The following is a 26386-nucleotide window of genomic DNA, read 5'->3' on the forward strand; positions in this document are numbered from 1 at the left end:
GAGGAAGGATGCCTGACTACCTGTCCCCTAATGCTCACTGGTCCCTACATTAAACACACTTAATACAGCTTAAGAAAGAATTTCAAAGACAGAGTAAAGCATCCTCACTGAAAAATCACACAAAACAACAAATTCCAGCATACTTTTGAGATAAAAAGAGAGGCTGGAGAAAGTGCTGAAGAAAAGTCACCAGTGCATGGATGAATCTGGGGAAAGCAACAAGGAGTAAAAGAAGAAATTCAGGGCACAATTCATCTGCTGATATTCTTGAAGAAAGGAAAAGGACTGAGCTAAGGATAGGGAGAGGTACTGAAAGCTACGATGTCATTGGCAAAGGGAACTCTCAGGAGAGGAAACTTCTAAACAAGGCAAGTCAGCAACTTTTCTGCAATCTGGAAAATGACCTAGAGCAGAAATGTCAAACACAAAACCCATGGGCTTGAACCAGACTGAAATTTAATGGGAAAATATTTAACAAAATAAATGAAAACACAATAAGGAGCCGGTAAGTGGTGCAGTGGATAGAGCACTGCCCCTAGAGACGGAAGGACCTGAGTCCAAATTCAGCCTCAGACACTTACCCTGGGCAAGTCACCAAACTCCAAAAAAACAAAACAAAATACAATAAAACACAAATAATGTTAATATATAGTTTTCTAAGGTACTATATGGCCCCACAGGGATCCTTAGGTAGAGTTTAGTGACTCCACCCCCTCCTTTCTGTTTGAGTCTAACACCACTAGCCTAGGGCACAGACTGGTTAAGTGTCTTGCCCAGGGTCACACAGCCAGTATTTGTCAGAGGCAGAATCTGAATCCACATCTTCGTGAAATCAAGGGCACCACTCTTTCCACTACATCATGCTGCTTCTGGAACTGAGTATAACATTAGAGAGGAAAACCGAAGTTTTGAAAAAACCATGAAAGAGAGGTGATGTACAAGTTCATGTGAATGTGACAAATATACAGCACAGATTGGTTCATATAAATTTAAACATACACATTTAATGTCAAGTTTAAGACATGTTGGAGAACAAGGAGCTTTAAAGCTAAGTAGAAATTTCCTGCCAAGATGGCTCCTCAAATGGGAGGCCGACTGCCCAACTCCTATATCTGTTCCAGAAAAACCTTGATGTTTACACCAGATTAAATAATGATTAAGAAATCTAAAAAAAACTACAGTAAATTACTTCTCCTCTTGAACTAAAAAAGAGGTTAAATCAGAAGCATGTGGGAAACCAGCAAAGCCACCACCAACCTAGCATAGCTTCCCAAGTGACACAGCATGCAAAGTTCTGAGCCCAGAAGCAACAAGAGTAGAGAACTCCCCAGAGAAAGCCCCAACATGGTCAGAAAACTCCGGGATGAGGCCCTTGGAAGTCCCAGAGGAGAAGCAGTCAACTGAAACACCCTTGGGCCCAGGAATCCTTAATACTCTGTCCTGAGACACCAGAGAGGGCCCTGAAGATCCAGCAATCTCAATTTCAAAGATACAGGGGAATCTAACCCCAGAAGGAGGAGGTCCAACATGGCCCCAAGAGAAAGCAAACAGGCATGATCACCATATCCAAATGTGAAGCAGGGGGCAAAGCCTGGTCCTGGCAAAAAATATAACTCAGGAATTAAAGCCAAAGACATGAATAAATCAAAAAAAAAAAACTGACAAGGAAGAAAAAAATATTGCCAAATTCCTAAAAGGAACCTGCAACAACTGCCAGTAGAGACTCAAGTTAAAAAATGGATTTCTGCAAAGACTACATAATACCTACAAGAAAAGAAGCCAAAGATTTTTTAAATGAAATAAAAGTTTCTAAGGAAAGAATTGGAAAGAGAATAAAGGAGCTTAAAAGATGAAGTGACAAATGTTACACAAGAACAAGACTCCCTTCAACACCAAAAAGACAAAACAGAAATCAATTACTTTATGAAACAAATAATATTAGAACCAAATCAAAAGACTGAAAAAACAGAAGAAAATGAAAGCTATACAGAAAACAAATGATCTGGAAAACAAGATCAAGAAGAATCATGGCACTCCCTGAAAATTATGATGTTTTTTAAAGCCTGAACATTATATTTCAAGAAATAACAAAAACTGCCTACCTTTATTTGAACCAGAGGACAAAGTAAAAACAGAAAGAACCCACCAATCACCTCATGAGAAATCCAAAAGTAAAAGTCTCAGGGATGTAATTGTCAAATGCCAGAGTACCACTATCAAAGAAAAAAATATTGCAAACATCCAGAAACAAGTCAAGCAGCAAGGGACCACAATAAGAATCAAAGAAGACCTCGCAACCTCTGCTAACAAGCAGGAGTCCAAGTAACATATCCCAAAAGGCAAAAGAAAGGCTTTACAATGAAAAATAATTTATTCTACAAAGTCAAGTATAACCCTAGAGAAAAAAAAATGGACCTTCAATGAAGGAGGATTTTCAAGCATTTTTGATACAAAGAAAGGAACTTAGAAATACAAACATAAGAGTCCAGAAAAACCTAAAAAAGTAAATTAACCTAAGTGACAGGAAAGAGCTATATGATGATGTAGTGCTAACACTCTAATAGGGGAAGAAGAAGCAATGCCCCTTCAGAATCTTCAAAGGGTATTGAGGAAATTAAATCTAAAGAGATATCTTAGATTATCTCTCAAACAACTAGAGGATGTCTGAAAAAATGTGGTGGATGAATATAATGGAGTGTTGTACCATAAGAAACAACAGACAATTTTCAGAGAATCTTGCAGTATGAGATGACGCAAAGTGAAACACAGCAGAATTAGGAGAACAATTTATTCGAGGAAAGCAATATCATACAGAAAAACAAGAGATATTTCGGCACATATTCACCACATGTGGATTGGTTTTGCTTCATTATGCTGACTTGTTACAAGATCAATGGTTTGTTGTTGGGTTGTTTGTTTTTTTTTAATTTTTTGCTTTTGATTTTCAGTGGAGAGTTAGCAGTAGTGAAGCCAAAAATGGGAGGCATTGAAACTAAGCTAAGCAGAGCTTATATTTGATCCTGGAGGCAACAGAAATCATTAGAGTCTACTGAGGAGAAATGAGATCAGACACAGGCTTCAGAAAAATCCCTTTGGTATCTGGGTGTAATAAGGATTGGGGAAGAAGAGAGACATGAGAACAGGAGACCAATGAGAAGAAGACTGCAACAGTCCAAGGGAGAATGGATGAGAGTCTGAGCCAGGCTGGTTGCTGCGTGAATAAAAAAGAGGAAGGGGCAGATTCGAAAGAGGTTCCAGTGGGAGAAATCACAAGATTTGATTCTGACTAGCTATGTGGCATGAGAGAGGACAAGAAGTCAGGGATAAAACCCAAATTACAAACTTAAGTGACAAGAAGAATGGAGATAAAGAAGATGGGCAGATGTGGGAAGGAAAGATAACGAATTCAATTCTGGACATATGTGGAATTGGAGATGCCTGTGGGTTATCCAGACTGAAAAATGTAATGTGCAACATAACATAATGAAATCTATAATCTCATGTAATCTGTTACTATTGTTCAGTTGCTTTAGCCAGGTCTACTCTTAGTGACTCTATTTGGGGTTTTCTTGGCAAAGACATTGGATTGGTTTGCCGTTTCCTTCTCCAGGTCATTTTACAGATGAGGAAGAAGGCAAACAGGGCTAAGTGACTTGCCCAGGGTCACACAGCTAGTAAATGTCTGAGGTCAAATTTGAATTCAGGAAGATGAAGCTTCCTGACTTCAGGCCTGACTCTCTATCCACGGCACCACCTAGTTACCCGATGCAATCTACTAGAATAATAAAGTAACACACATCTATTTAGAGTTTTCTATGTAGCAGAAACTGGGTTAAGGACTAGGGATGAAAAGACAAAAATGAACAAGTCCTTCTCCTCAAGAAACTTACATCCCTAACATAGAATTCAACCTATACATATAAGCACATATAGAATATGTGCAAAATGCATATATAAGGTAGCTTTGAGCTGAGGGCGTTAATCAACTGACCCTAACGGATAATTGTACAAGACAGTTATGATCTACTAGAATAAAATGAATGTGTATAAAATCACAGACACAAAGAAAGGAATTTCAAAGTTATTTCTCTGTAGCAACATCTAGGGGGTTCATTAGTCTCTCATCCTAATCAGGCTAAATACCAAAGGTTTCATTTCTATACAGCTTCACAGCATGTAGCAAATGCTCCTTCAACTCCTGAGCATGAGAACACATCAGATAAAGGCTCATACCACCTGGGTTACTTTCAACCTTTACCTGAGGCTCCTTGTAACATTTCACAAAGTAAAGGCTATTTGAGGTTTTAAAAATTCAACATTTAAGGAGCCTCTAGCACTCAAAATCCTTCCCTTCATCAAGTCCAATAAATTTACCAAGCACTGTCAAAAAGCACTGTTTAGACAACTGATCTCAGCTCCTTTGGGGATTACATTTTTCCTTGGGTGCCAAATTCAGTACTCAATTTTGCTCTGGTCCATTATGCTAATCAGTCTTCTGTCATTTCTGATTAGCCCGAGTACCCACAGACAATGATTTAAACTGAGCAGCCACCTGGCTCCGCACTCTCAGTCCTATCTATAAATCTTGCTCTTGCCATCTTTTTCAGTTTCCATGGAGCCCTGAATACTGTCTCACCACTCAAGAACTCAGTTGTGCTTCCCTGATCTAATAATCCGACTTTGTTGCTCATGTTACACAGTAGTGAAAGTAACTTAAATTTTTTCCCCATCCTTTGGCCCTAAGAGATTTGCAAGAAGATTCTAGCTTTGAGTTATATTCTGTGATTTGGCCCCAGACTCAAAAATGCATCCCACAAAAAGCATGGAAAATTTCCAAGCCAAATTTCCAGACAAAGCTATTTCCCTTTAGAAATCTTGGTGTCCAGCCAATCCCAGTCAGTCACGCCATACAGTATGGTGTATCAAGTGCTCTCAGGATTTTAAAATAGAAAGGATGCAAAATTCTATGACAATGGATTCTCACTGGCACAAAAACCACACTGAATTGGAGTCTGAAACATCAAATGCACTACTGACCAAGCTAATGAAATGTTTTATCTAAAGTTTTATGTTGTTAGCTAAAGGAATTCACAACTGGGTATCAAACTCTTCTGCTCAGTGTTTAGGGCAATATGTACAAGGACTCTGAACAAGTAAGCATTTTTTAAATGGCTTTCTCCACCTCCTCTTTGCCCGATCATTAAGGCCCTTCAAAATGTAGATCCCACCTGTATATCAAACATTTTTGCAATACAACAAACATCTAACTGAGTGCCTACTATGTGTGTGATCCTTTGAAAAAGTACACCCTTTCACTTGCATGAACCTAGGAAGAGTGAAATAAACAGAACCAGGATAATAATTTACACAATATCCAAAATAACAAAGCAAAGCAACATTGAAAGACTGATTGATGCAATAACTAATCTTGACTTCAGACAACAAATCATAAATCACTCCTCCCTCGTCTCTTAGCATAGAGGTGGCTGACTTGAGGAATGGAACAAGGCACATGTTGTCAGCATTTGTTCTGCCTCCCTTCCCCTAGTCAAGACAGTCTCTCCAGTGTTCCACAACAAAACATGCATATTTCCTGCTCTGTGACTTGGCTCACACCCTCTCTCTACTCTGTCTCCTATCCAAATCCAGCTCAACCTACAAATATCAGGGAAAGCTTCATAGAAAAGCTGATTGCTCCAGTATTCCCAACCCTTTAAGCAACCTACCATATATTATGGCACTTAATTATATACACAGTACTGTAATGTAACTTATTTTGGGGACCCCACTCAGACTGTAAGCTCCTTCAGCTTATTCACATATGATTTATATAGTACCTAGCACAGCATTTGGTAAATAGTAGGCACTAATAAAAACTTGTTAATAGAGAAATAATTTTAGAGCTAGAAGGTACTTTAAAGCATCTAGACCAACCCTTTGATTTTACAGAAGAGGATAATTAGGCCCAGAGTTCATTGATTGACTAATCTGAAAATAAAATTACATTTGCTCAGATGCTAATTCATCCAAATAGGAGGGTCAACTATGATACAGTAAAAAAAAAAAAAATAGGTGCAAAGAACAGTGGATCAGGGAAAATATTTCAGTTATATTTGGTAATATGAAATAAAAGAAACAAACCTACCTGCAGCTCCAGCTGAGCAAGCAGCATTAGGGGAAAGAAAAATAGTTACATTACCAAATAGATTGGAAGATTCATTTCAGTTCATTACTACTAGTCTTGGATAGAAAAGATGAAAAATATACACCCCTATTTCCCATGGGTAAGAAAAGAAAATTCAAACTATCTCCTGGTCTCCAAAAGCCATCAACATTTTTTGTAAAAGAAGGCCTGTATAAAAATTAAAAAAAAGACCTCCCTTTCTTCAAGGAAATATCAAAGGGCTGTCTGTGTATATACCACAATTTCAAGATAAACAGAGGACAGACCATTTACTAGGCTTTTACTACATGCCAGGCACTGTGCTAAGTTGTATATAAAGAATATCATTTGGGCTTTTTTTTGTTCAATGAACTTGGCAAAAATAAAATGAACAAAGCAGAAGGCAGCAACAGGAAAGGATAATTGCATATGTGAATAAAAGAATGAATGATAGGAAAGTAGTTATTTAATAAAGTAGCTCTACATTTGATAAATTTATATATCTGCTCTTAATATTATATGATGAGCTAAGATTCCTTATATTTCAATTCCAAGGATCTCCAAGAGGAATTATTTCACAAAGGCCTTCCAAATTTCTGTATAACCAATGAAATGAACTAGAATTCTTTTTAAGGTCCCTTTTAGAAGTAAAATTCTAGGCATGAAAATGCCAAAAGAAATGTCAACTAAATCACTCTGTTATAAATCTAGAAGATTATGTGACCAAATAGTTTTCTCCACCAACACAAGAAAGTCCTTCAAGAAGAGCTCTCAGCTGCCACAAACGTGTTGAAAGTGTTTACTTCCTTCTGGAAGTAAATGCATAATACAGGCACTATTTCTGCAAGATTATAGCCCTAATGCCAAGCACCCCTACAGCTCCACTCCAGGCATAAATCAGGCAGTAAAATAATTAGAACAAAGCCCATCTGAGTAGAACTCCAGTGCTTCTTCAAAAACAATATTTAAAGTCAAAAGACAAGTCACACAAGTGAGACCAACAGCCCTTGAACCTGAACTTCTAATTTGCTTTCTCCTTAGATGTTCAAAAAAGTGTCTGCTCACATGTCAATTTATGCCCTTTTTCACAAAAAGTTATAGGTACCTGCTGTTCTCTCCCAGGAAAACACAGAGAAACACATTCAAGTATATTACATCATCCAGAGAGGCACATGTTGACTCCCACAGACATACTTACAATGCAAAGAAATTGCTCAAAAATGTAAATAAATTTTTGCAATTAAATGTTCTAATTAGTCAGTTTCTCATCGGTGAGCCTGAGGAACTGGAAGGCTGTTTTTCTATGGCTATATCTATACTCTAACGAAAGAGTCTGACAGCCAGTACTGAGATGCTCCAATCAAGAACCAGTCACTCCAGTTATCACAGGACGAGCTTCCGAGAAACTCTTTACATTTCTGCTCCCAATAAGTCAGCAAACAGCTTGGCAGACTGGAGCAGGGAGCAGGAAGTGGACACAGGGTCAGAGAGACCACCCTGAGGAGAAAAGACAAAATGGCAGAGCACTGCCATCCCTACTCACCCGGATGCGTTTGGCTCGGCGCATATCATCAGCCGTCATAGTACTCTGGGTGGGCACTGTGCTCTCTTCATGTTGGGGCTGCAGGTGCACTGGGTGGGTTTCTGGCGGATGTTCCAAAACAGGCTGTGTTTCAGGTGGCAGCTGAGGAATCGGCACAGGGGTCTGTTCCTGCTGGTCCAGCCCATTCAATGGAGCTTGTCCATCCTCATCAAACTTTTCCAACCCCTTGCTGGAGAAAGGCAGCAAATCCTGAAAATGAAAATCATACAGTGATTATTTTCCCCATCCATGGAAGAAAGTTACAGAAGGACTTTACAGGCAGAGAAGAGAATTGCTGCTCATTTCCAAATGAGCACACTCATTATACATTGAGAAAATATCCTCTCTCTGGGAAAGTTAATTAGGTAAATAAGCATAAAAAAAAAAATATTGCAGCAAAAGTAATGAGTTATTTGAACCTTGGCAAAGAAAAAAAATCCTGTGATTCTTCTGGAATTTCATTGTCAGAATTCAAAAATATTTTAAAATTAGGTCTAATTTTATTTTAATACTTCAATCTACATTATCCCCCTGGGGCAAGAATGACAAACTTTTGTGGCAGGTCAAATGAGGACATAATTCCTGCTTTCTTCTCCTCTAATCATATTTTCATTATCAAAAGCACACAATCAATATGAAGACATGAGCATGATTTTTTTAAACACTCTCAAATGTTTACATAACAAAGTTAGTACATAAGAAATATTCTATTTTCCTCCCTTGGTCCACAAGTACCTGTGTTCCTTCCTCACACTTTTCACCATTTTCATTGGTCACTTCCAAGCGCATGAACTTTGGAGGCCGACCTGGCCTTCGTCCTGGGCCAAACCTCCTCTTGCCTCTCCCCCTGCCTCTGCCTCTTGCTCTGTGAAAAAGAGAGAATATTTGATTTAAAACATTTATATCATTTTCTAGGATTGCCATAACTAATATTGCCTTACTTCTAGCTAATATATCCCTTAACCTAATTATTTAATTCTGTAGTGGATATGATTTTGGGAAAGGAGAGTGTTTCTTATTTACATTTATCATCTCTGTTACTTACATAATTGAAAGGGATGTTTTGAGGACAAGCAAGATTATGTGTAAAACAGTTTTAAATGATTCAGAAGATGTTATAAAAATATAAGGGATTATCACCAAGTGAGCTTTTGCTTCTGAAAATCCTGAAAGCTCTAAAATACTGAAAGCCCAGAATCAATGTGAGAAACTCTAAAAGTATAACTTTAGAGAATGTACCTAGAGATATCTATTAGCCAGGAACAAAGATTTAATTACCTTCCTTACTTTTAAAAATCATTTTCCCCAAGTCCAAGTGAAATATGTTAAACAATTATCTCTTCTTAGACTACAAGTTTCTCGAAGGGAAGAATTTCCTAGCTCACCTTTTCTACACGGGATTCATTAACTATTAAACAAGCAATATTCATTGCCTGCCAAAACTTATCAAGACTCCCAAACACCACACTATTTCATAGAGGAATAAATATTTCTTGTACAGAATTATTTCCCTACAAGAAACATGAAAAATATCTTTAGTATCTATGAAACTGTAGGTAAAAAACTTAGAGATATAGGAATCGAAGGTGGCATTTTTATCTATTTTTTCCAATTAAACACCAGAATTGGAGAGGAGGAAGTGCAGGATAAAATAAGTATATGTAAAATTAAGAACTGCCAAAGAAAGTAAGATTTAGTATTCTGGATCATGGGTTAAAATAATGAAATACTCGGTTACTGGCTAAGAATAGTGTCTACAATTACAAAGAATGCTTCCCCCCTCCAAATAGAGAGGCAACGGACTAAGAGATATTTAGACGTGTCCAATGTAGGAAAGACTTTTGCTTGACTATGCATAATTGTTACAATTGTTATTTTCTTTGGGGGAAGGGAGAAGGGATGGTTAGGATGAAAAAAACCCAAATCTAAACAACTGGGGAAAAAATTTAATCTGAAAAACAAAATAAGAAAGGTATCTAATATCAAGACGGCTAGGAAAGAAATATTTATACTAAGACTTGCCAATCTGATCAAGAGGATGTTAAGCTATCTAGTGGTAAAGGAAAGTAAGGAACTTTAGAAGGAGTAGAAGGAAGTTCAGATAAAACTGATATACCAAATACTATGGAGGATATGACAAAAACAAAAGGAATAATTGAAGAAAGCCCAGATATGATATACAAAGAAAAATTATAATGGAAGAAAGCACGGAAACCATGAAATATAAATACCTAAAAGGTAGGAAGGATAAAGAAGGCCTGAAAAGTTTGTAGTCCAAGAGACATAATATGGGTACTATGTAATATGAACTTGAAATTCTAACTCGAAAATAAACACTGTTGAGAGACAAGCAGACTAACACAATGCTTGTGACATTATGAATTAGTAAGTCAGCAAGCATTTCTTAAGCACTACTGTGTGCCAGGCACTATGCTAAGGACTGCAGATACAAAGAAAGGTTCTCTCCTGCTCTCAAGGAGTTCACTATCTAATGAGGGGGAAAGAGGAAGAAAGCTACAAACAAACAAACCATTTAGAAGCCAAACTGGAGATAATCACCAGAGAGAAGGCACTAGAATTAAGGTGGATGGGGGAAGGCTTTCTGCAGAAGGTAAGGTTTTAGCTTGGAATTTAAGGAATCCAGGGAAGCCAGGAGACTGAGATGAGTAAGGAGAGCACTCCAAGTATAAGGGACAGTCAGTGAAAATGCCCAAAGTTGGGAGATGTAGTATCTTGTGCAGAGAACATCAAGAAAGCCAGTGTCAATGTCCTGAAGGGTAAATGGGGGGGAAGGAGCATGTAAAGTGTAAGAATAATGGGAAGGTGGGGAAAGGGGGTTGGGAGGCTTTGAATGCCAAACAGAAGGGTTTACATTTGATCTTGGAGGTATAGGGAGCCACTGAAGTTTCTTTTAAAAGGAGGAAACATGGCTAGACTTGTGATTTAGGAAGAACACTTTGGCAAATGAATTGAAGATGGACTAACTTGAGGAAAATTTTTGGCAAGGAGACTAAACAGCAAACTATTTCAATATTATTGTCATGAGGTGATGAGGGTCTGCACCAGGGTGATGGACATATTAGGAGATATTCAAGAGATAATATGAAGGTAAAATCAATAGACCTTGGCAACAGATTGAATAGGGCTTGAGAATAAGGAGTAGAGGACAACACCTGGAATATGAGCTTGGGTGACTAAGAAGATGGTGGCACCAAACAGGGGTATTAGGAAGAGTGGAGGATTTAGGGGGAAAGGTGAGTTCAGTTTTGGATGTGTTCAATTAAAGATGTCTACAGGACAGTCAGGTCAAGATGTCCAACAAATAGTTGGAGATGTGAGAACAGAGTCTAGGAGAGAAGTTAGGATTGGATAAGTAGATTTGATAATCATCTGCAAAGAGATGATAACTGAAATTAACAAGTGAAATAGTGTAGAGAAAAAGGAGAAGAGGGCCCAAGACAGAATCTTGTGGGCCACCCTCAGTTAGTGGGCATGATTTGGATGAAAGATCTAGCAAAGAAGACTGAGAAGGAGTAATTATAGGAAAGAGGAGAGCTAGGAGAGTATGGTGTAATGGAAACTTAGAGAGAAGAGAGTATTATCAAGGAGGTGATCAGTGTAAGTGACTGTAGATGTCAAGACAGATGAGGATTTCGAAAAGAACACTGGAATTGGCAATTAAGTGATCACTGGTAGCTTTGGAGAAAGAATAATTTCAGTTTAAAAAATAAGGTTAGAAGCTAGACTACTGAGTTAAGAAGAAAGGAAGAAAAGGCATCTATTATAGACCACCTTATCAAGAAATTTAGCCACAAAATGGAAGAGTGATATGGAAGAGTGATATAGCTAGCAGGGATGGATAGATCAAGTAAGAGATGAGGATGGAGGAGATATGAGCATCTTTGTAAGGCAGGAAGCAGCCAGTAAAACAGGAAGAGATTAAAGATTAGTGAGAGAGTGAGGATAATAGATGGCCAATCTGCTGGAGAAGACAGGATGGAATGTAATCCCATGTGCATGTCGTGAAGTACCACCTCATTATGTAAGACAAGTTGGCAGGTGAAGAAAGAAGCAGAAAGGAGTTATGAATTGAGGAGGAAGACAGATGAGGAAGTTCTTGGTAAATGGACTCAATTGTTTGAGTGTAATATGGGGAGGCAGATCTCAATGACAACCAGACAATGAAAGGAGTAGAGGAGGAAAAGATTTAAGATGAAAGTAAGTGTGTTATTTACAGATCACCTATTCCAGAGAGTACAATGGAAGGGTTGGGAAGGAGTTGAGTTGAATTAAGGGGGGTGGTCATAAGGAGATGGACAATGGGGGATGGAGAATGTAATTTGCATGAAGATGACCTAGAATTCAAGATCACTGGGATGGAAAGAGTTTGACCAGATGGGAGGCTATTATCATTGCCAAGTGAGTTCAGGATGGTTACTAGCATTACTAAGAGTTTAGCTTCAGGTCAGTATCGTCTCAGGGTGTTAGGCAGCTCAGCTGGGGTGTCCATTGGGGAAAGTAAATGGAATAGTATTTCTCTCCTATCCTAAACAAGCAGATCAGGCCAGCAAATAGGTAGAGGGAGCAGGAAGGAAGGGAATCTCTCTGTCCCCTGCAGGCTGCAAGCATCCCCTCTAGGAAGAAAGGGATCCCTGCAAACAGGAAGAAATCAGCCCATGGAACTGGCAGGGAATGGAATGATGTTTTTCTGATCCCCCACTGACAAGAAAAGGCCAGGCTGGGAGAACTACATGCAATGGAACAGTGTCTGTCTAATCCTCTGGAGGTAGACACTTTGCTAAAACCAATTACAAAAATAGCATAAAAGATATAGTGATCACAGGAGAGTTTAATCATTTGGTCATCTGCAGGAAGTCTCATTGTGCTAAAAAGGAAAATATCAAAAAAAAATCTTAACTTCCCTTGATGTCAGTTTCACCTTCTGTGAAGTTAAGAAAACAATAAGGTTATTTAACATGGCTACTTGGTAATAGGCTGAAGGACAGTGGGAACACTGAGATGCAGATGAAAATACTTGGAGTAAGCATGATAGCTGTGAATAAGTATTTGAAGGACTGCCATATGGAAGAGGAATCAGACTTGCCTTCTTGGCCTGAAACAGCAGAAGTAGGAGCAATATGTAAAAGCACAAGGAGTCAGCTGACTCAGTATATAGAAAAACCTCCTAACAATTAGATCTATCCAAAAGTGGAATGGGCTGCCTCTGAAGGAAAAGAGTTTTCATCACTGGAGGTGAAGCAACTCAACCATATTATATAAAGATCTGCTCAAGTGACTGGGATGTTTAGCCTAGAAAAAGAAAGACAATGGAAACAGTATAGTTGGATAGAAAGGGGACTGATTAATGGAAAAATTTCAATCTAGAGGGTCATCTTTAGTGGTACATCACAAGAGTTTTGTTCTCAAGCCTATTCTATTCTATATTGTTATTAATGAAAAAATGGTGAATGACACAAAACTGAGATAGCTAATGTTAATGTTGACATCAGAATCTAAAAAAATCTCCAGCTGACAAAATAATGGTCCAAAGTTAACAAGACACTGGGCAGAGCCAAGATTGCAAAGTAAAAGCAGGGACTTTCCTGAGCTCTCCCACAAACTCCTCCAAATACCTATAAAAAAATTACTTTAAACAAATTTTAGAGCTACAGAACCCACAAAATGACAGAGTGGAACAAATCTCCAGCCCAAGACAACCTGGAAAGTCAACAGGAAGGATCTTTCACACTAGACAGGGAGCAGAGCACAGTCCAGCATGGACCACACTGGCACAGGCTAACCAGTGTAGGCCTCAGGGGACTGAATCATTGACAGCTGTGCCAGTTTCCAAACACCAAAAAGGTCAGGGGGAAAACTCTGTGGAACCCCAGTGAAAGACGAGCACCCGGTCTGGCCAGGTCCAGCCCCAGACCCAAGGCAGTGGGGGTGAGCAGTGAGGCAGTGGAAGCAGCAACAGCAGCAGCAGCAAAGACGGAGGCTGCTTCCAGAGCTCTGGGCCCACAGAAAGTTGGGGATAGAGTTGCTGAAACAGAATCCCTGAAGCCTGGGATAGTACATCCATCCCAATCCCCACCTCCCACTGAAAGCAGAGTCCTACCTTGACAAAGAGTTAGAAAATTAAGTGTTTGGCTAGGAAGATGAGTAAACATCATAAAAGAACTCAGACTATAAAATCTTACTTTGGTGACAAGGAAGATCACGGTATACAATCAGAGGAAGATAGCAGAGTCAAAACTCCTACATCAAAAGCCTCCAAGAGGAATATGAATTGGTAGCAGGCCATGGAGGAGGTCAAAAAGGGTTTTGAAAATCAAGTAAGGGAAATAGAAGAAAAATTGGGAAGAGAAATGAGAATGATGCAAGAAATCATGAAAATCAGGTCAGTAGCTTGCTAAAGGAAACCCAAAAAAATGCTGAAGAAAATAACACCTTAAAATAGACTAACCCAAATGTCAAAAGAAGTCCAAAAAGCCAATGAGGAAAAGAATATCTTAAAAAGCAGAATTGGCCAAATGGAAAAGGAGGTCCAAAAGCTCACTGAAAAAAATAATTCCTTCAAAATTAGAATGGAGCAAATGAAAACTAATGACTTTATGAGAAATCAAGAAATAATAAAACAGAACCAAAAAAATAAAAAAATAGAAGACAATGTGAAATATCTCATTGGAAAAACCACTGATCTGGAAAACAGATTCAAGAGAGAGTATTTAAAAATTACTGGACTACCTGAAAGCCATGATCAAAAAAAGAGCCTAGACATCATCTTTCAAAAAATTATCAAGGAAAACGCCCTGATATTCTAGAACCAGAGGATAAAATAGAAACTAAAAGAATCCACAAAGTGCCTCTAGAAAGAGATCCTAAAAGGAAAATTCCTAGGAATATTGTAGCCAAATTCCAGAGTTCCCAGGTCAATGAGAAAATATTGCAAGCAGCCAGAAAGAAACAGTTCGAGTATTGTGGAAACACAATCAGAATAACACAAGATCTAGCAGCTTTTGAACTGAGAGATTGAAGGGCTTGAATATGATATTCCACAGGTCACAGGAGCTAGAATTAAAAACAAGAATCACTTACCCAGCACAACTGGGTATAACTCTTTAGGGGAAAAAATGGATATTCAATGAAATAGAGGACTTTCAGAGCTGAATAGAAAATTTGACTTTCAAATATAAGAATCAAGAGAAGCAAGAAAAGGTAAACAGGAAAGAGAAATCATAAGAGACTTATTAAAGGTGAACTGTTTATATTCCTACATGGAAAGATGATATTTGTAACTCATGAGACATTTCTCAGTATTAAGATAGCTGGAGGAAATAGATAGATAGATGGATGGATGAATGGATGGATGATAAATAGAGGGCACAGAGTGAGTTGAATATGAAGGGATGATATCTAAAAAATAAAATTAAGGGGTGAGAGAGGAATATACTGGGAGAAAGAGAGATAGAATAGGCTAAATTATTTCACATAAAAGCGGCAAGAAAAAGATTTTACAACAGATGGGAAGAGGGGAGGTGAGAAGGAATGAGTGAACCTTACTCTCATCAGATTTGGATTAAGGAGGGAGTAACATACACACTTGATTGGGTATCTCACCCTACAGGAAAGTAGAGGGGAAGGGGATAATAGGAGGTATGATAGAAAGAAGGGCAGTCTGAGGGAAAGGGTGATCAGAATGTATGACATCTTGGCATGGGGTGGGGGGGAAAATTTGTAACTCAAAATCTTGTGGAAATGAATGTTGAAAACTAAAAATAAATAAATAAATTTAAAGCTTAAAAAATAATAAAAAGTTAACAAGACATTTAAGATTAATAAATGCAAAGCTTTAATTTTAGATTTTTTTTTAAAGTTCAAAGTACTAGTAAAAGACAATGAAATACATAGCTAGGCAGGACTTCAAATAAAATTAATAAAGGATAAATTTAAGTAATCAGTGAAATGACCAAGTTTCCAAAAAAACTAAAAAATATTAGCAAAGAAGACTGAGAGGGAGTGATTAGATAGGGAAGAGGAGAACCAGGAGATACAAGTTAAGTGTTTAAAGTAAGAGAATTAATAATATCATTGTAATTTTTGCTGATTAGAAGATGTCTGAAATACAATGTTTAGTTCTGGACCCAATTACTGAAGATCTTTGACAAACAGTAGTGTATCCAACAAAGGACAATAAGGACAGTGAGGCAACCCAACCATATTATAAAAAGATCTACTAAAGAGACTGGGACGTTTAGTTTAGAAAAGGAAAGACAACAGATACATGATAGCTGTCTTCAAATATCTGAAGGACTGTCCTATGATAAAAGAGTGCAAGCTGTTCTATACAGCTCTAAGGTCAGAATGAATGTCAATTTTTGGAAGTTATAGAAGGCAGAATCTGGTTCAACACACAGATGAACCTGAGTAACAATGAGAGTTGTCCAAGAACAGAATGGACAGCCTTCTGAGATGGTGACTTGGCAGTACTCAAAAAGAGGGTGAATGGCCTCTTATAAGGGAGATTTCTAAAAAAGAGGTTAGATTATATAAGCTACAAGATCCATTTTAACCTAAAATTCTGAGATAGAGCAGTATAGGGGAAAGAATGCTCAGCTAGGAGTCAATAAATACCTGGGTTCAAATCTCACCTCCAACTCTTAGCTTTGTGCTTTGTGACCCTGAGCAAGTCACTTAACCTCTCTGAGCCTCTGTTTCCTTATCTGTAAAATGGGGATAATAATACCACCTACCTCACAAGGCTGTTGTGAGGATCAAATGAGAAAATGTATGTAAAGCGCTTTGCAAACCTGAAAGCGCAATATAAATGTCAGCTATTATGATGATGATGATGATGTTCTACAAAGGGCTTTCTGGCTACCAATCCCTTATTAATAAGACCTGGAAAAAAATGAAATGGAAGTGTATTTCAGAGCTTGATCAAGCTTCCACACACACACCTTCCCTCATACAAGCAAACTATCTATAATATTCTCAGTCTAAATCCTTCCTTTGCTTACTAAGGGTGTGGTTCTGACAAGTGGAAAGAACAAGGGACAAGAGCCAGGATTCTAACCTCTCTCTGTCTGAATATTCTCATCTGTAAAATGAGGCGACAGGTCTAGATGATCAAAAAGATCTATACTGGTTCTACAATTCCAAGGGTTAGTGAGGAAACATGCACTCATGGCAACAAGTTCTCCCTTTGTTGGTACTAGTTTAGTGGAAACCAGGGGGAAAATGGATCAAGAGGTTTCTCTCAGCAACTCTTGTTCCCTAGAGCCATATATACCGAATACTTGGGAACCATTCATAGGAACCTTTCCACCAAAAAAAACAACTAACAGATAATACAGAAAAAATTCTGAACCTTGCAAAACCAAGTCTCATTTCTCATTCTGTGTATACCAGATAAGCACCTGCTAAAGAAGTCCAGCTTCTCATCATGGGAATTGAGGTGCTGCTGAAGTTGCTCTGAGCTGATGAATCGACGATTGCATTCATAACAAGGCCAGTTCTTCTCTTGCTCTCTAAGAACTGTGTTAAAAGAAAAAGAAATGTTAAGGTAGATAATCAACAGTCACCGGAGAAACCATGTCTCATCAATGTTCCTAGCGCCTTCATCCACGTTCAACCTGCCCTGCTGAATTATATGCTGCCTATATTAATTTGAATTACCAGATGCCAATTACCAGATGTCCAATGGTCAAGTAATGAGTCAACACAGAGTTATTAGGGTCCTTATCCAATTCATATTAGAACTTCAGTGGCATAATCACTTACCTCACCACACTAGACAAGAGCACAAGTACCATCATTTAGAAAAATACACAAGTAAAGTAGAGATTATGGACCCAGTGATAATGGTGTTAAACAGGGGTTTCTTAACTTTTTGTGTGTCTCATGGACCCCTTGGGTCACCTGGTAAAGCCTATGAACTCCTTCTTAGATTTTTTTAAATGTAGGTTTTTAAATGCATAAAATAAAATATATAGGATTATAAAGGAAATCACTTATATTGAAATAGTTATCAAAATATCTTTCAAAAAAATTAAGTTCATGGGTCCCTTGTTAGAAATCCCTGATTTAAAAGGATCATTCTATCATATCACAGGCAGTTAAAAAAATCAATGTCTTTCTTGCAGCTCTTCAAAGCTGATTACATCTAGATAGGGACTATTCTCCGATTGGGGTTTATAATTTTAATATTTGAAGTTTTCATTACATTAAATGTTCTTTTCCAGAATCCATGAGAGAAAACAAAACTTGTCATTATAATTTGATGCTGGTATTAAAAAGAGACATGTAGCTCTGAACAACATTACTGGCATATCACATGATGTAAAACAAAAATTAGAGGTTACACTGTGAAGAGGCAATATGTTTAATCTTCTAGGTTACAGAAAGGCTTTATTTTTATAGAATTCATGCAAATAATGTAAAATTTAGAAAATCAAATTACCTTTTCTTTCCTCCTCAGAAATGTCATGGATCTTCTGGTTTACAAACTCAGCATAGGACGCAGCATACCACACCTGCAGGACACATATACACACACATGTTGACAAGAATCACCAGACATTCTCGGGTCCTTCTGATGTGCTTTAACCATTCCCTCTACTGACCTGAACCTAAAGGAGCTTCTCCATGGCCACAAAACATACAACGATAAACTATCAGTCAAGAAAATTTTCTGTTGGCAAATGGCCAAGTAAAACTGCAAGTTTTCTTTGCAGTCTTTGCCTTTTACCTGCTCTGTGGGACAAGCATACTCTACCTTCTAAACTAACATTTTATAGCCTCCTCCCAAAAGGTAACTATTCACAGCATTTACCAGAGATGAACGGTGTGGCACAAGTATCATTCCAAATATTATTCACATCAGAATGCTTGGATTGCCTTCATTAACAAATTTCCTTACAGCAAAAGTGGCACTATCCCCTAAAACTCCCTTTCACTGAAAATTACAAGCAAAAACTTCATTACGTGATACACCATCATTAGAATTATGTCTAGCAAGCATAAAATCCTAATACAATATTCTCCCCTTAAAAACAAATCAGTGAATACATCATTGCACCAACAAGAATTTATCAAATGCCTTCTATACAATGGCAAAAATTAAGCCTTCCTTGCCCTCAAGGAGAAATAATCTATACATAGATAAGTATGTCCAAAATATATAGGAAATAAATGGAAGGTAATTTCAGGGTGGAGACCATAGCTGTTAGGGGGATTAGGAAAGTTCTCATGTAGGGCGTGGCATTTTAGCTGAGCTTTGAAGGAAATTAAGTATGCTAAGAGATGAAGATTAGAAGAGAGCATATTCCAGGCATGAGAGACAGCCTCTGTAAAAGAGAGGCAGAGAAGGAGAAGGTGGATTTATAAGGACCTATTATGTGCCTCCATGGTGCCAAACATTCTACAAATATTATATCACCTGATCCACACAACAACCCTGGGAGGTAAATGATATTACTATCCCCATTCTACAGTTGAGGAACACTGTAATAGCCAGAGTTTAAGAGATTTGCCTAGGGTCACCCAGCCAGTAAGTGTCTGAGGCTGAATCTGAACTCAGGTCTTCCTCAGCCCACTCCATCCACTGTTATCACCTAGCTGCAATATACCAAAAGTTTGTGTGTGAAGAACAACATGAAGGCCGGTTTGGCTAAACCAAAAGGTACAGGAAAGAAAGTATTGTAAAATAAAGTGGAAAGGTAAGGTGGAGTCATACTGAGAAGCCTTTAAATGTCAAACAGAAGAGTCTGTATTTTTATCTCAGTGGTAAAAGGGAACCACTGAGCCTTGCTATTTTTAAGCAAAGGAATGATGCTGACATAATCAAACCTGTGCTTTAAGAACACAGCAGCTGAGTGGAAAATGGATTGAGAAAGAGGAGTCCTAGGGGGAGCAGATCAGCTGGGAGGCTACCTATCAATCAATCAATAAACATTTATTAAGGCTTACTATGTGTCAGGCATGGTGCTGACCACTTAGGATTCAAAGAAGCAAAAGACAGTACCTGTCATCAATGACTTTATAATCTAATGGCAATAAATACGTAGAAAGCAAGCTGTATACAGGATAAGTAAGAAATAATTAACAAAGAAAAGGCAGTGAAATTAGAAGGGCTTTAGAAAAACTTCCTGCAGAAGGTGAGATTTTAGTTGGAACTTAAAGAAGGCTAGAGAGGTTAGTAGTCAGAATGGTGAAGGGAGAATGTTCCATACATGAGGGACAGCCAGAGAGAATGCCTGGAGCCAGTGAAACAGCCAAGAGGCCAGTGTCACTGGATCAACAACAGGAAGTAAGGTGTAAGAAGACTTGAAAGGCAGGAAGGCACTGGATAAAAAGGGCTTTGAATATTAAAGAGAGCATTTTGCACTTGATCCTGGAGGCAATAGGGAACCAATAAAATTTATTGAGTGTGTGTGTGTGTTGGGGAAGAAGGATGACATGATAAGACCTGTGTTTTAAGAAAATCACTTTAATGGCTGAATGGAAGACAGATTCGAGTAGGGAGAGGGACGATGCAGACAGACACATCGGCAGGCTATTGCAATAATCTAGATATGAGATGATAAGGGCCTGCACCAGAGTGGTGGCAGTGTCAGAGGACAGAAAGGGGTACATTTGAGAGATGTTGCAAAGTGACATTGACAGGCCTTAGCAACAGCTTAGATATGGAAGTTTAGAAATAGTAAGAAATCCAAGATGACCCCTAGGTTGTGAGCCTGAGGTATTAGAAGGATGGTATTTACCTTCTAAAGCAATCACCTAAATCTAAAGATGATGTATTCTGTTTTGGACATATTGAGATTAAGATGTCTACTGGACAGTTTAAAATATCTGAAAGGCAGTTGTAGGGCAGCAGAGAGATTAGGGCAGGAAAGGTAGATTGGAGAATCATCAGCATAGAGATGGTAGTAAATGCATGAGAGCTGATGAGATCACCAAGGGAAGTAGTAAAGAAAAGAGTTCAGGACAGAATCCTGTGGGACACCTATGGGGATAAGGACCTAAACTAGGATAGTAGCTGTTTTGAGTGGAAAGAAAGGGAAAGATGCTCAGTAAACTAGCATTTATGAAGCACTTACTACATGCCATACACTCTGTTAAATGCTGAGCATACAAAGAAAAGATCTTGTAAAGATGGAATAGACAAAACTGACAAATGGCTGGAATTATAAGTTGACAGCAAGTAAAGAGTTGAGGTTGACTCAGTTTGTAAACCACGTTGACCAGAACAATGGTGTTGACCTAAAAAGAAACCAGAACATATGGAAGAAAAGGTATAAGCACACGAAAGGATCATGATTTCTGTTTTGGACATGTTGATTTCAAGATGACTACAGCATGTCCAATTAGAAATGTATAATAGGCAATTAATAATCATATGATCAATAAATCTAGATTTGGAAGAGAAGTCAGAGGCCATTTAATACAGCCCTCCTCATTTTTCAGATAAGGCAACTGAAAGCCAGAAAGATTCAACAATTTGCCTAGTGCCCAACCAGAAAAAAAATCAGAAGTGGAATATGAATCCTAGTCCTCCCATTCCAGAACCAGTGTTCTTTTCACAGTATTATAATGAATGCCTACAGATCAGGATAGAGCTTAGGCCTAAATATATAGCTCTGGGAGTCATCTGTATAGACATAATTTAAACCATAGAAGATGATATAGTCACCAAGAGGGCTTAGAGAGAGTAGAGAGCCTAGGACAGAGCCTTGTAAGTACATAAAAGCCAACGTTTCTTCATTGTACCACCTCTGTATTTAAGGCATTATCATCAGTATAGCAAGAACAACACTAGTGAGGAATTATCTAGGGAAAACAGTTTATTTATGATCTTTCCTATCCAGAAAAGGACACCACAAATTTCATACACTACCTTGAGCTCCTGTTTGGGTTCTACATTCTTTATCGTTGTATAATAAATATGGTGACCATACTGGTAAGCCACCAGGTTCTGTTCCAAGTGATTCTGTGCTGGACGTACAAACATCATCCAGTTACAAAGTGCTTCATCAGACAACTCAAACCACAGGTCTTCATGCATGTCCCTGTCTTTCCTGTCCCCCTTCTCAAGAGAAACCTGCAACCAAAGAACATGAGAAAAAAGTTACTGGAAACTTTCAACACCATATGCATGAACCCCATAGTATACTGAACATCCATCTTTGATAAAGGCAGCTCGGCATGCTAGGTATTCCCTTTGCATTCTAACCACCACTACATATGTGGCTTCCCCTGTAGAGAGTAATCCTTCAAGAATTAGAGAGTGACCTAGCTATAACCTGAGACTTCACTCTCCACTGTGGGGCTTAATCAGACTGCTGTCAAAATTGACAGAAAAAGTTCAAAAAGGAAAACTATTGTGTAAAAATTCTTACTAGCTCCTCCTACCCCCAACCCACCAACAGTGTTCCTTTTTTTTTGACCATTTTTAGTCAGATGATTTTTTTTTAAGTCTTTGCCTCTGACCAGCTGGTAAGCCTCGCCAAAATAAACATACCCTCTCTCCTATGGCAGTAAAGTTTAATGTGCATTATTGCACTCTTCACACCCTGAAAGTACATGAAGCTCAGAGGCCATTTTCTCTCATTTCCTAGATCTCTGATACATTCCTTATAGGAGAGATTGACAAATATCAGATTTCCTGAGAGGAGAGATTTTTCACAGTTTGTTTACATGCTTTCAAAGTGAGTCAGCATATCTCTGGTTTTTACATTTTGTATTTCTTTTTTTTAAAATAATCTTAAAAGTGATTTTTTAAAAAAATCCTTTACTTATTCAGTGAAAAGATTTTGCCCCTGGCTAAACTTCAAAATGTATGTTTTATAAGTATCAAAAACCATCATAAGAATGGCTAAAAGTAAGTTTTTTCCTTCCATAGTATCATCTACTGAAAACACTGAATTACAGATAGGCTGATGAATTTACTAAATTATTGTAAATTAGAGATTATAGTTCCTCTTTCATTACCAGCAATTACTCTTGTGATCAGCATCTGACATCTTAAAGACTATATCCCTAACCCTAATTACCCACTCTTAGCTATTCACAGTAGAGCCACAAGAAACAGGTAACTAAGAGATATAAATTTTTTTAAGTAAAAGCTCAATAAATTTAATAATATGTAAAGTGCTTTGCAGACATTAAAGTGCTATATAAATGCTGGATGTTATTATTATGAGACAGAAATCAAGGATCAAATATAAAGAACAGACCAGAGATAAATGCACTTTCTCACCAAATAAGGGGAGAGCGCCTGCGTGTAGCATAGTAGGTACAGGGCAAGGCCTGAGTTCAGCTCTGTCTCTGACAGTTACTGTTGTTGATGGAATCATGGCTAAATCACTTAACCTCAGAGGGCCCCCAGAACTCTCTAGGATTAAATTACATAAAAATTGCTCTCTGGTGGAAGGAAATTCCATAATGGGAGTTCTCCACACCAATGAAATCATAAGTCTGAATAAAAAACAAAACAAAAACCTTGAACAGATATTAGAATTGTCAACTATAACAAATTGTGAAAACTAAAAGAATCTAGATCTGTGAAAAAAAAAAACTCCCTCCTAAAGAAGGTTCTAAGGAAAACTTCAAAACAACACTCAGCCAGCATTACAAGTTGTAAAATGTTCTCCCCAAGCGCTTTGTGCAGAAAAGCCTATATCTCAGTGTTTAAATACCATTTCATAATTTGTCTTCAGCTAAAGTTCATGGAAACAGAAATAAAACATTTTAAGGATCACATCACCATGACATTTTAAAATTACATTTCTCTCACACTATTCAGAGATGACAATGCAATCTAGATATTCCTTCTGAGGAAGAAAAAAATTTTTCCATTTCAATACAAAATCATTAGACACAGGCAAAAAAATACTAGAAAACAACTACTACGTAACCAAGACAACAGAACAATCAGAGCCTCTTTCAAATTGCTTCGACCTAGAAGCAGGAAGGAAATACATTAACAAAGCAGTCTACCTTTAGATGAATGTAACAGTCTTTCAGCTCTGATTGTGTGACAAGGGGCCCCTCCACAGGGCCAAACTGGGTACGTTTGGGAATACGCCTTTTAGAAAACACTCCTCCTAGGAATCGATCTATGTAGAGTACCAAAGGCAGACTGGCTCTTGCTCTGGTAAGGACTGGCCGATTGGGGATGGGATGTAAGGGCCCATGCTTTGGGCATACTGAAGAATGTGCATTATTGCACTCTTCACACCCTGAAAAAGACAGAAGAACTTGAAGAACAGGTAAACATTCCTAAGCACATGCAACGTGGAAACATCACTAGACAAAAGAGACCACTAGCCCCCTAAGATACAAAATTCTGGCCTGAAGACTTAATAAACTCAGTCCACAGTGCCAAGACACTTAAGTTAATCAGCTTGCCCAACTTCACTTTTTAGTGCTTGTAGCAGATTAGACAACTTTTACAGCAAAAAAACAACAAAATGGGTGTTTTTCTTTAGAATCAGGCAGGACTTGTTTATGCCTGCATAAAATAAAATGAAAGTCAAACAACATCACCGTTTCACATTGCTGTCACATCTCTGGGACACACAGCAATTATGCTGGTTAAAAACACAAATCAATTAAAACTATGTCTGGAGAACAAAAAGGTGGATTCATTTGGGTCACACAATTTGATGAGATTATTTATTCAGTTTCATCAAGGGAAGCTGAAGGAGAAGCGCCACTGTCTGTGACATGAACAACACAAACAGAAAAGGCACTGAACAACATGAGAATTCAGTGAATACCATCTAATGATAATAGGCAACATACAGCGGAATAGGTAACTACCGTATTGTACTGTGTTTAGTACATGATGATGACAGTGGATACATAATGAACTGAATTCAGAGGAATGAAAAACCAATGAAATGAAGGTTCTTGAAAAGAGGTAATATAACATACCTCCTCCCTCACAGCAGAGAGGTGGGAGACTATTAGGACAGAATATGTATACAATGTCAGAGAAGGTTTCCATATCAGATTCTTTTGTTTAATTGTTTTTCTTTGTCATAAGGGAAGGTTCGATCAGGAGGGGGAAGGTGGCAAATGACTGTGACATAAAGACAAAAGGCATCAATAAAACGATTTTTTTAAGATGATATAGTAGGTTAGCATTGATTCATTCAAATTCTCTCTCTCGTTCTTCCTTCACAACCAGTGGTATCCATGTATGAGACAACTGGCCAGAGTTAGACACAGTTTTTGGCCATAAAACAGAGAGTAAAAGACTATTAGAATATATAGAGAATATCATTGGCATCTAGAGACCATCATTAGCCCTATGTTCTAACCAACAGAGCTAAGTAATTTAATTTCATTTTACTCAACAATTTTTAAATAGTTGTCTGGATAACTCAGACGATATCTTCTATTTATATTATCTGGAATTATCTACAATTTATATGTATATACACACACACACACATATACATATATATACATATTTGTCTTAAAGTAAAGCATCTTTTCTACTACCTTTAAAATGGATAAAGGGATTGTTTTGAAAACCTTTCAGATTCATGTAAAACAAAGCAATGAAGTTTCCCAAGGGCAAATATTTAGAAACAAGGGAGACAGACACTGGCCACATACAAAATAGGCACCAGTATGAAAGTACTCTGCCATACTCAGTGGATAAACATAGTGCCACTTCAAAGCCCTGAATGTTCCTGGTTCCAAAACAAAGAGCAGAAGCATAGGATCAAATAGCATAAAGGTACAATAAACATCTGTAAACAGAAAATGTAATGATCTTGTACTTTGCAGTAGCCCTCTCAAGAGCAATAAAGTAGAACAGGATAAAAGCAGCAAAGCAAACGTGGGAAAATGAATGTCCCCCATGCTTGTGAAACACTAAAGCAGGAAAGGGGAGCACACTTTCTTGAAGGACTGGAGTTTTTTTTTTTACTTACATAGATCATGAGGGTCAAAGGGCCGAGGTGGATCTGGCTCCCAGTCATCCATGTCGGTGTCTTCACCATCTTCCTCCTCTTCTTCATCCTCTTCATCCTCATCTTCTTCTTCTTTTGCCTCCAATCTACCCATGGGGTTCTGCAGAGGTGCTAAAGGATCTGACCCATCCACACCCTCCATAGGAGGTAACACCTGATTGTGGACTGGCAATGAGGCCTGAAGAAAGTTTAAGAAAAAATGAGAGGGCTTATAATATACTTGATGATTATACATAATAAAAGACTTTCATGGGGTTTATCCTTCAGCCCAATTTGTTTCAGGATCCAACAAAAACTATTTTCTTGTGCACAGAGAACATGCCCTCAAAACATTCCTCTAATAAAATCAAGTCTCTAAATTCCTGGCTGCTAAGACAGAATAAGTCATTTGGTCCCCTTTCTTTTAAAATGCAAATGATTTAGGAATTTGGTTCAAAAAGGGAAGATGACAATGCTGTCAGGGCAACTGGTATATAGGACAAAGTTTGGGTCTGGAATTCATCACCAACATATATATGTACTGGTTTACCTGTATAGATACACTAAGAGGAAACAAATATTATCTACAATAAAACATCATTTTAATTTCTAAATAGGTATTATAGGGTTATATATTACCCTGACTCTTCTATTCAGTTTTATTTCTACTACTCT

General features: G+C 38.0%; 1 protein-coding gene across 3 annotated transcripts in view; it reads right to left on the bottom strand.

Moving 5' to 3' along the window:
- The window catches only part of PRDM10 (PR/SET domain 10), a 139108-nt gene that overhangs the window by 45580 nt on the left and 67142 nt on the right, over window positions 1-26386 (bottom strand). For 2 of the 3 annotated variants that reach the window (XM_072611597.1, XM_072611596.1), the window contains 7 exons: window positions 25694-25910; window positions 23745-23986; window positions 21643-21846; window positions 18208-18280; window positions 17165-17282; window positions 8481-8610; window positions 7707-7955 (listed from right to left, as the gene is read on the bottom strand). In XM_072611597.1, the coding sequence (XP_072467698.1) occupies window positions 7707-7955; window positions 8481-8610; window positions 17165-17282; window positions 18208-18280; window positions 21643-21846; window positions 23745-23986; window positions 25694-25910 (1233 nt within the window). Of the gene's footprint in view, window positions 1-7706; window positions 7956-8480; window positions 8611-17164; window positions 17283-18207; window positions 18281-21642; window positions 21847-23744; window positions 23987-25693; window positions 25911-26386 lie in introns of those variants that run through there. The other variant, XM_072611598.1, reaches the window with a different exon arrangement.

The sequence above is a fragment of the Notamacropus eugenii genome, chromosome 5, assembly GCF_028372415.1.
Source record: "Notamacropus eugenii isolate mMacEug1 chromosome 5, mMacEug1.pri_v2, whole genome shotgun sequence".
Classification (NCBI taxonomy): domain Eukaryota; kingdom Metazoa; phylum Chordata; class Mammalia; order Diprotodontia; family Macropodidae; genus Notamacropus; species Notamacropus eugenii.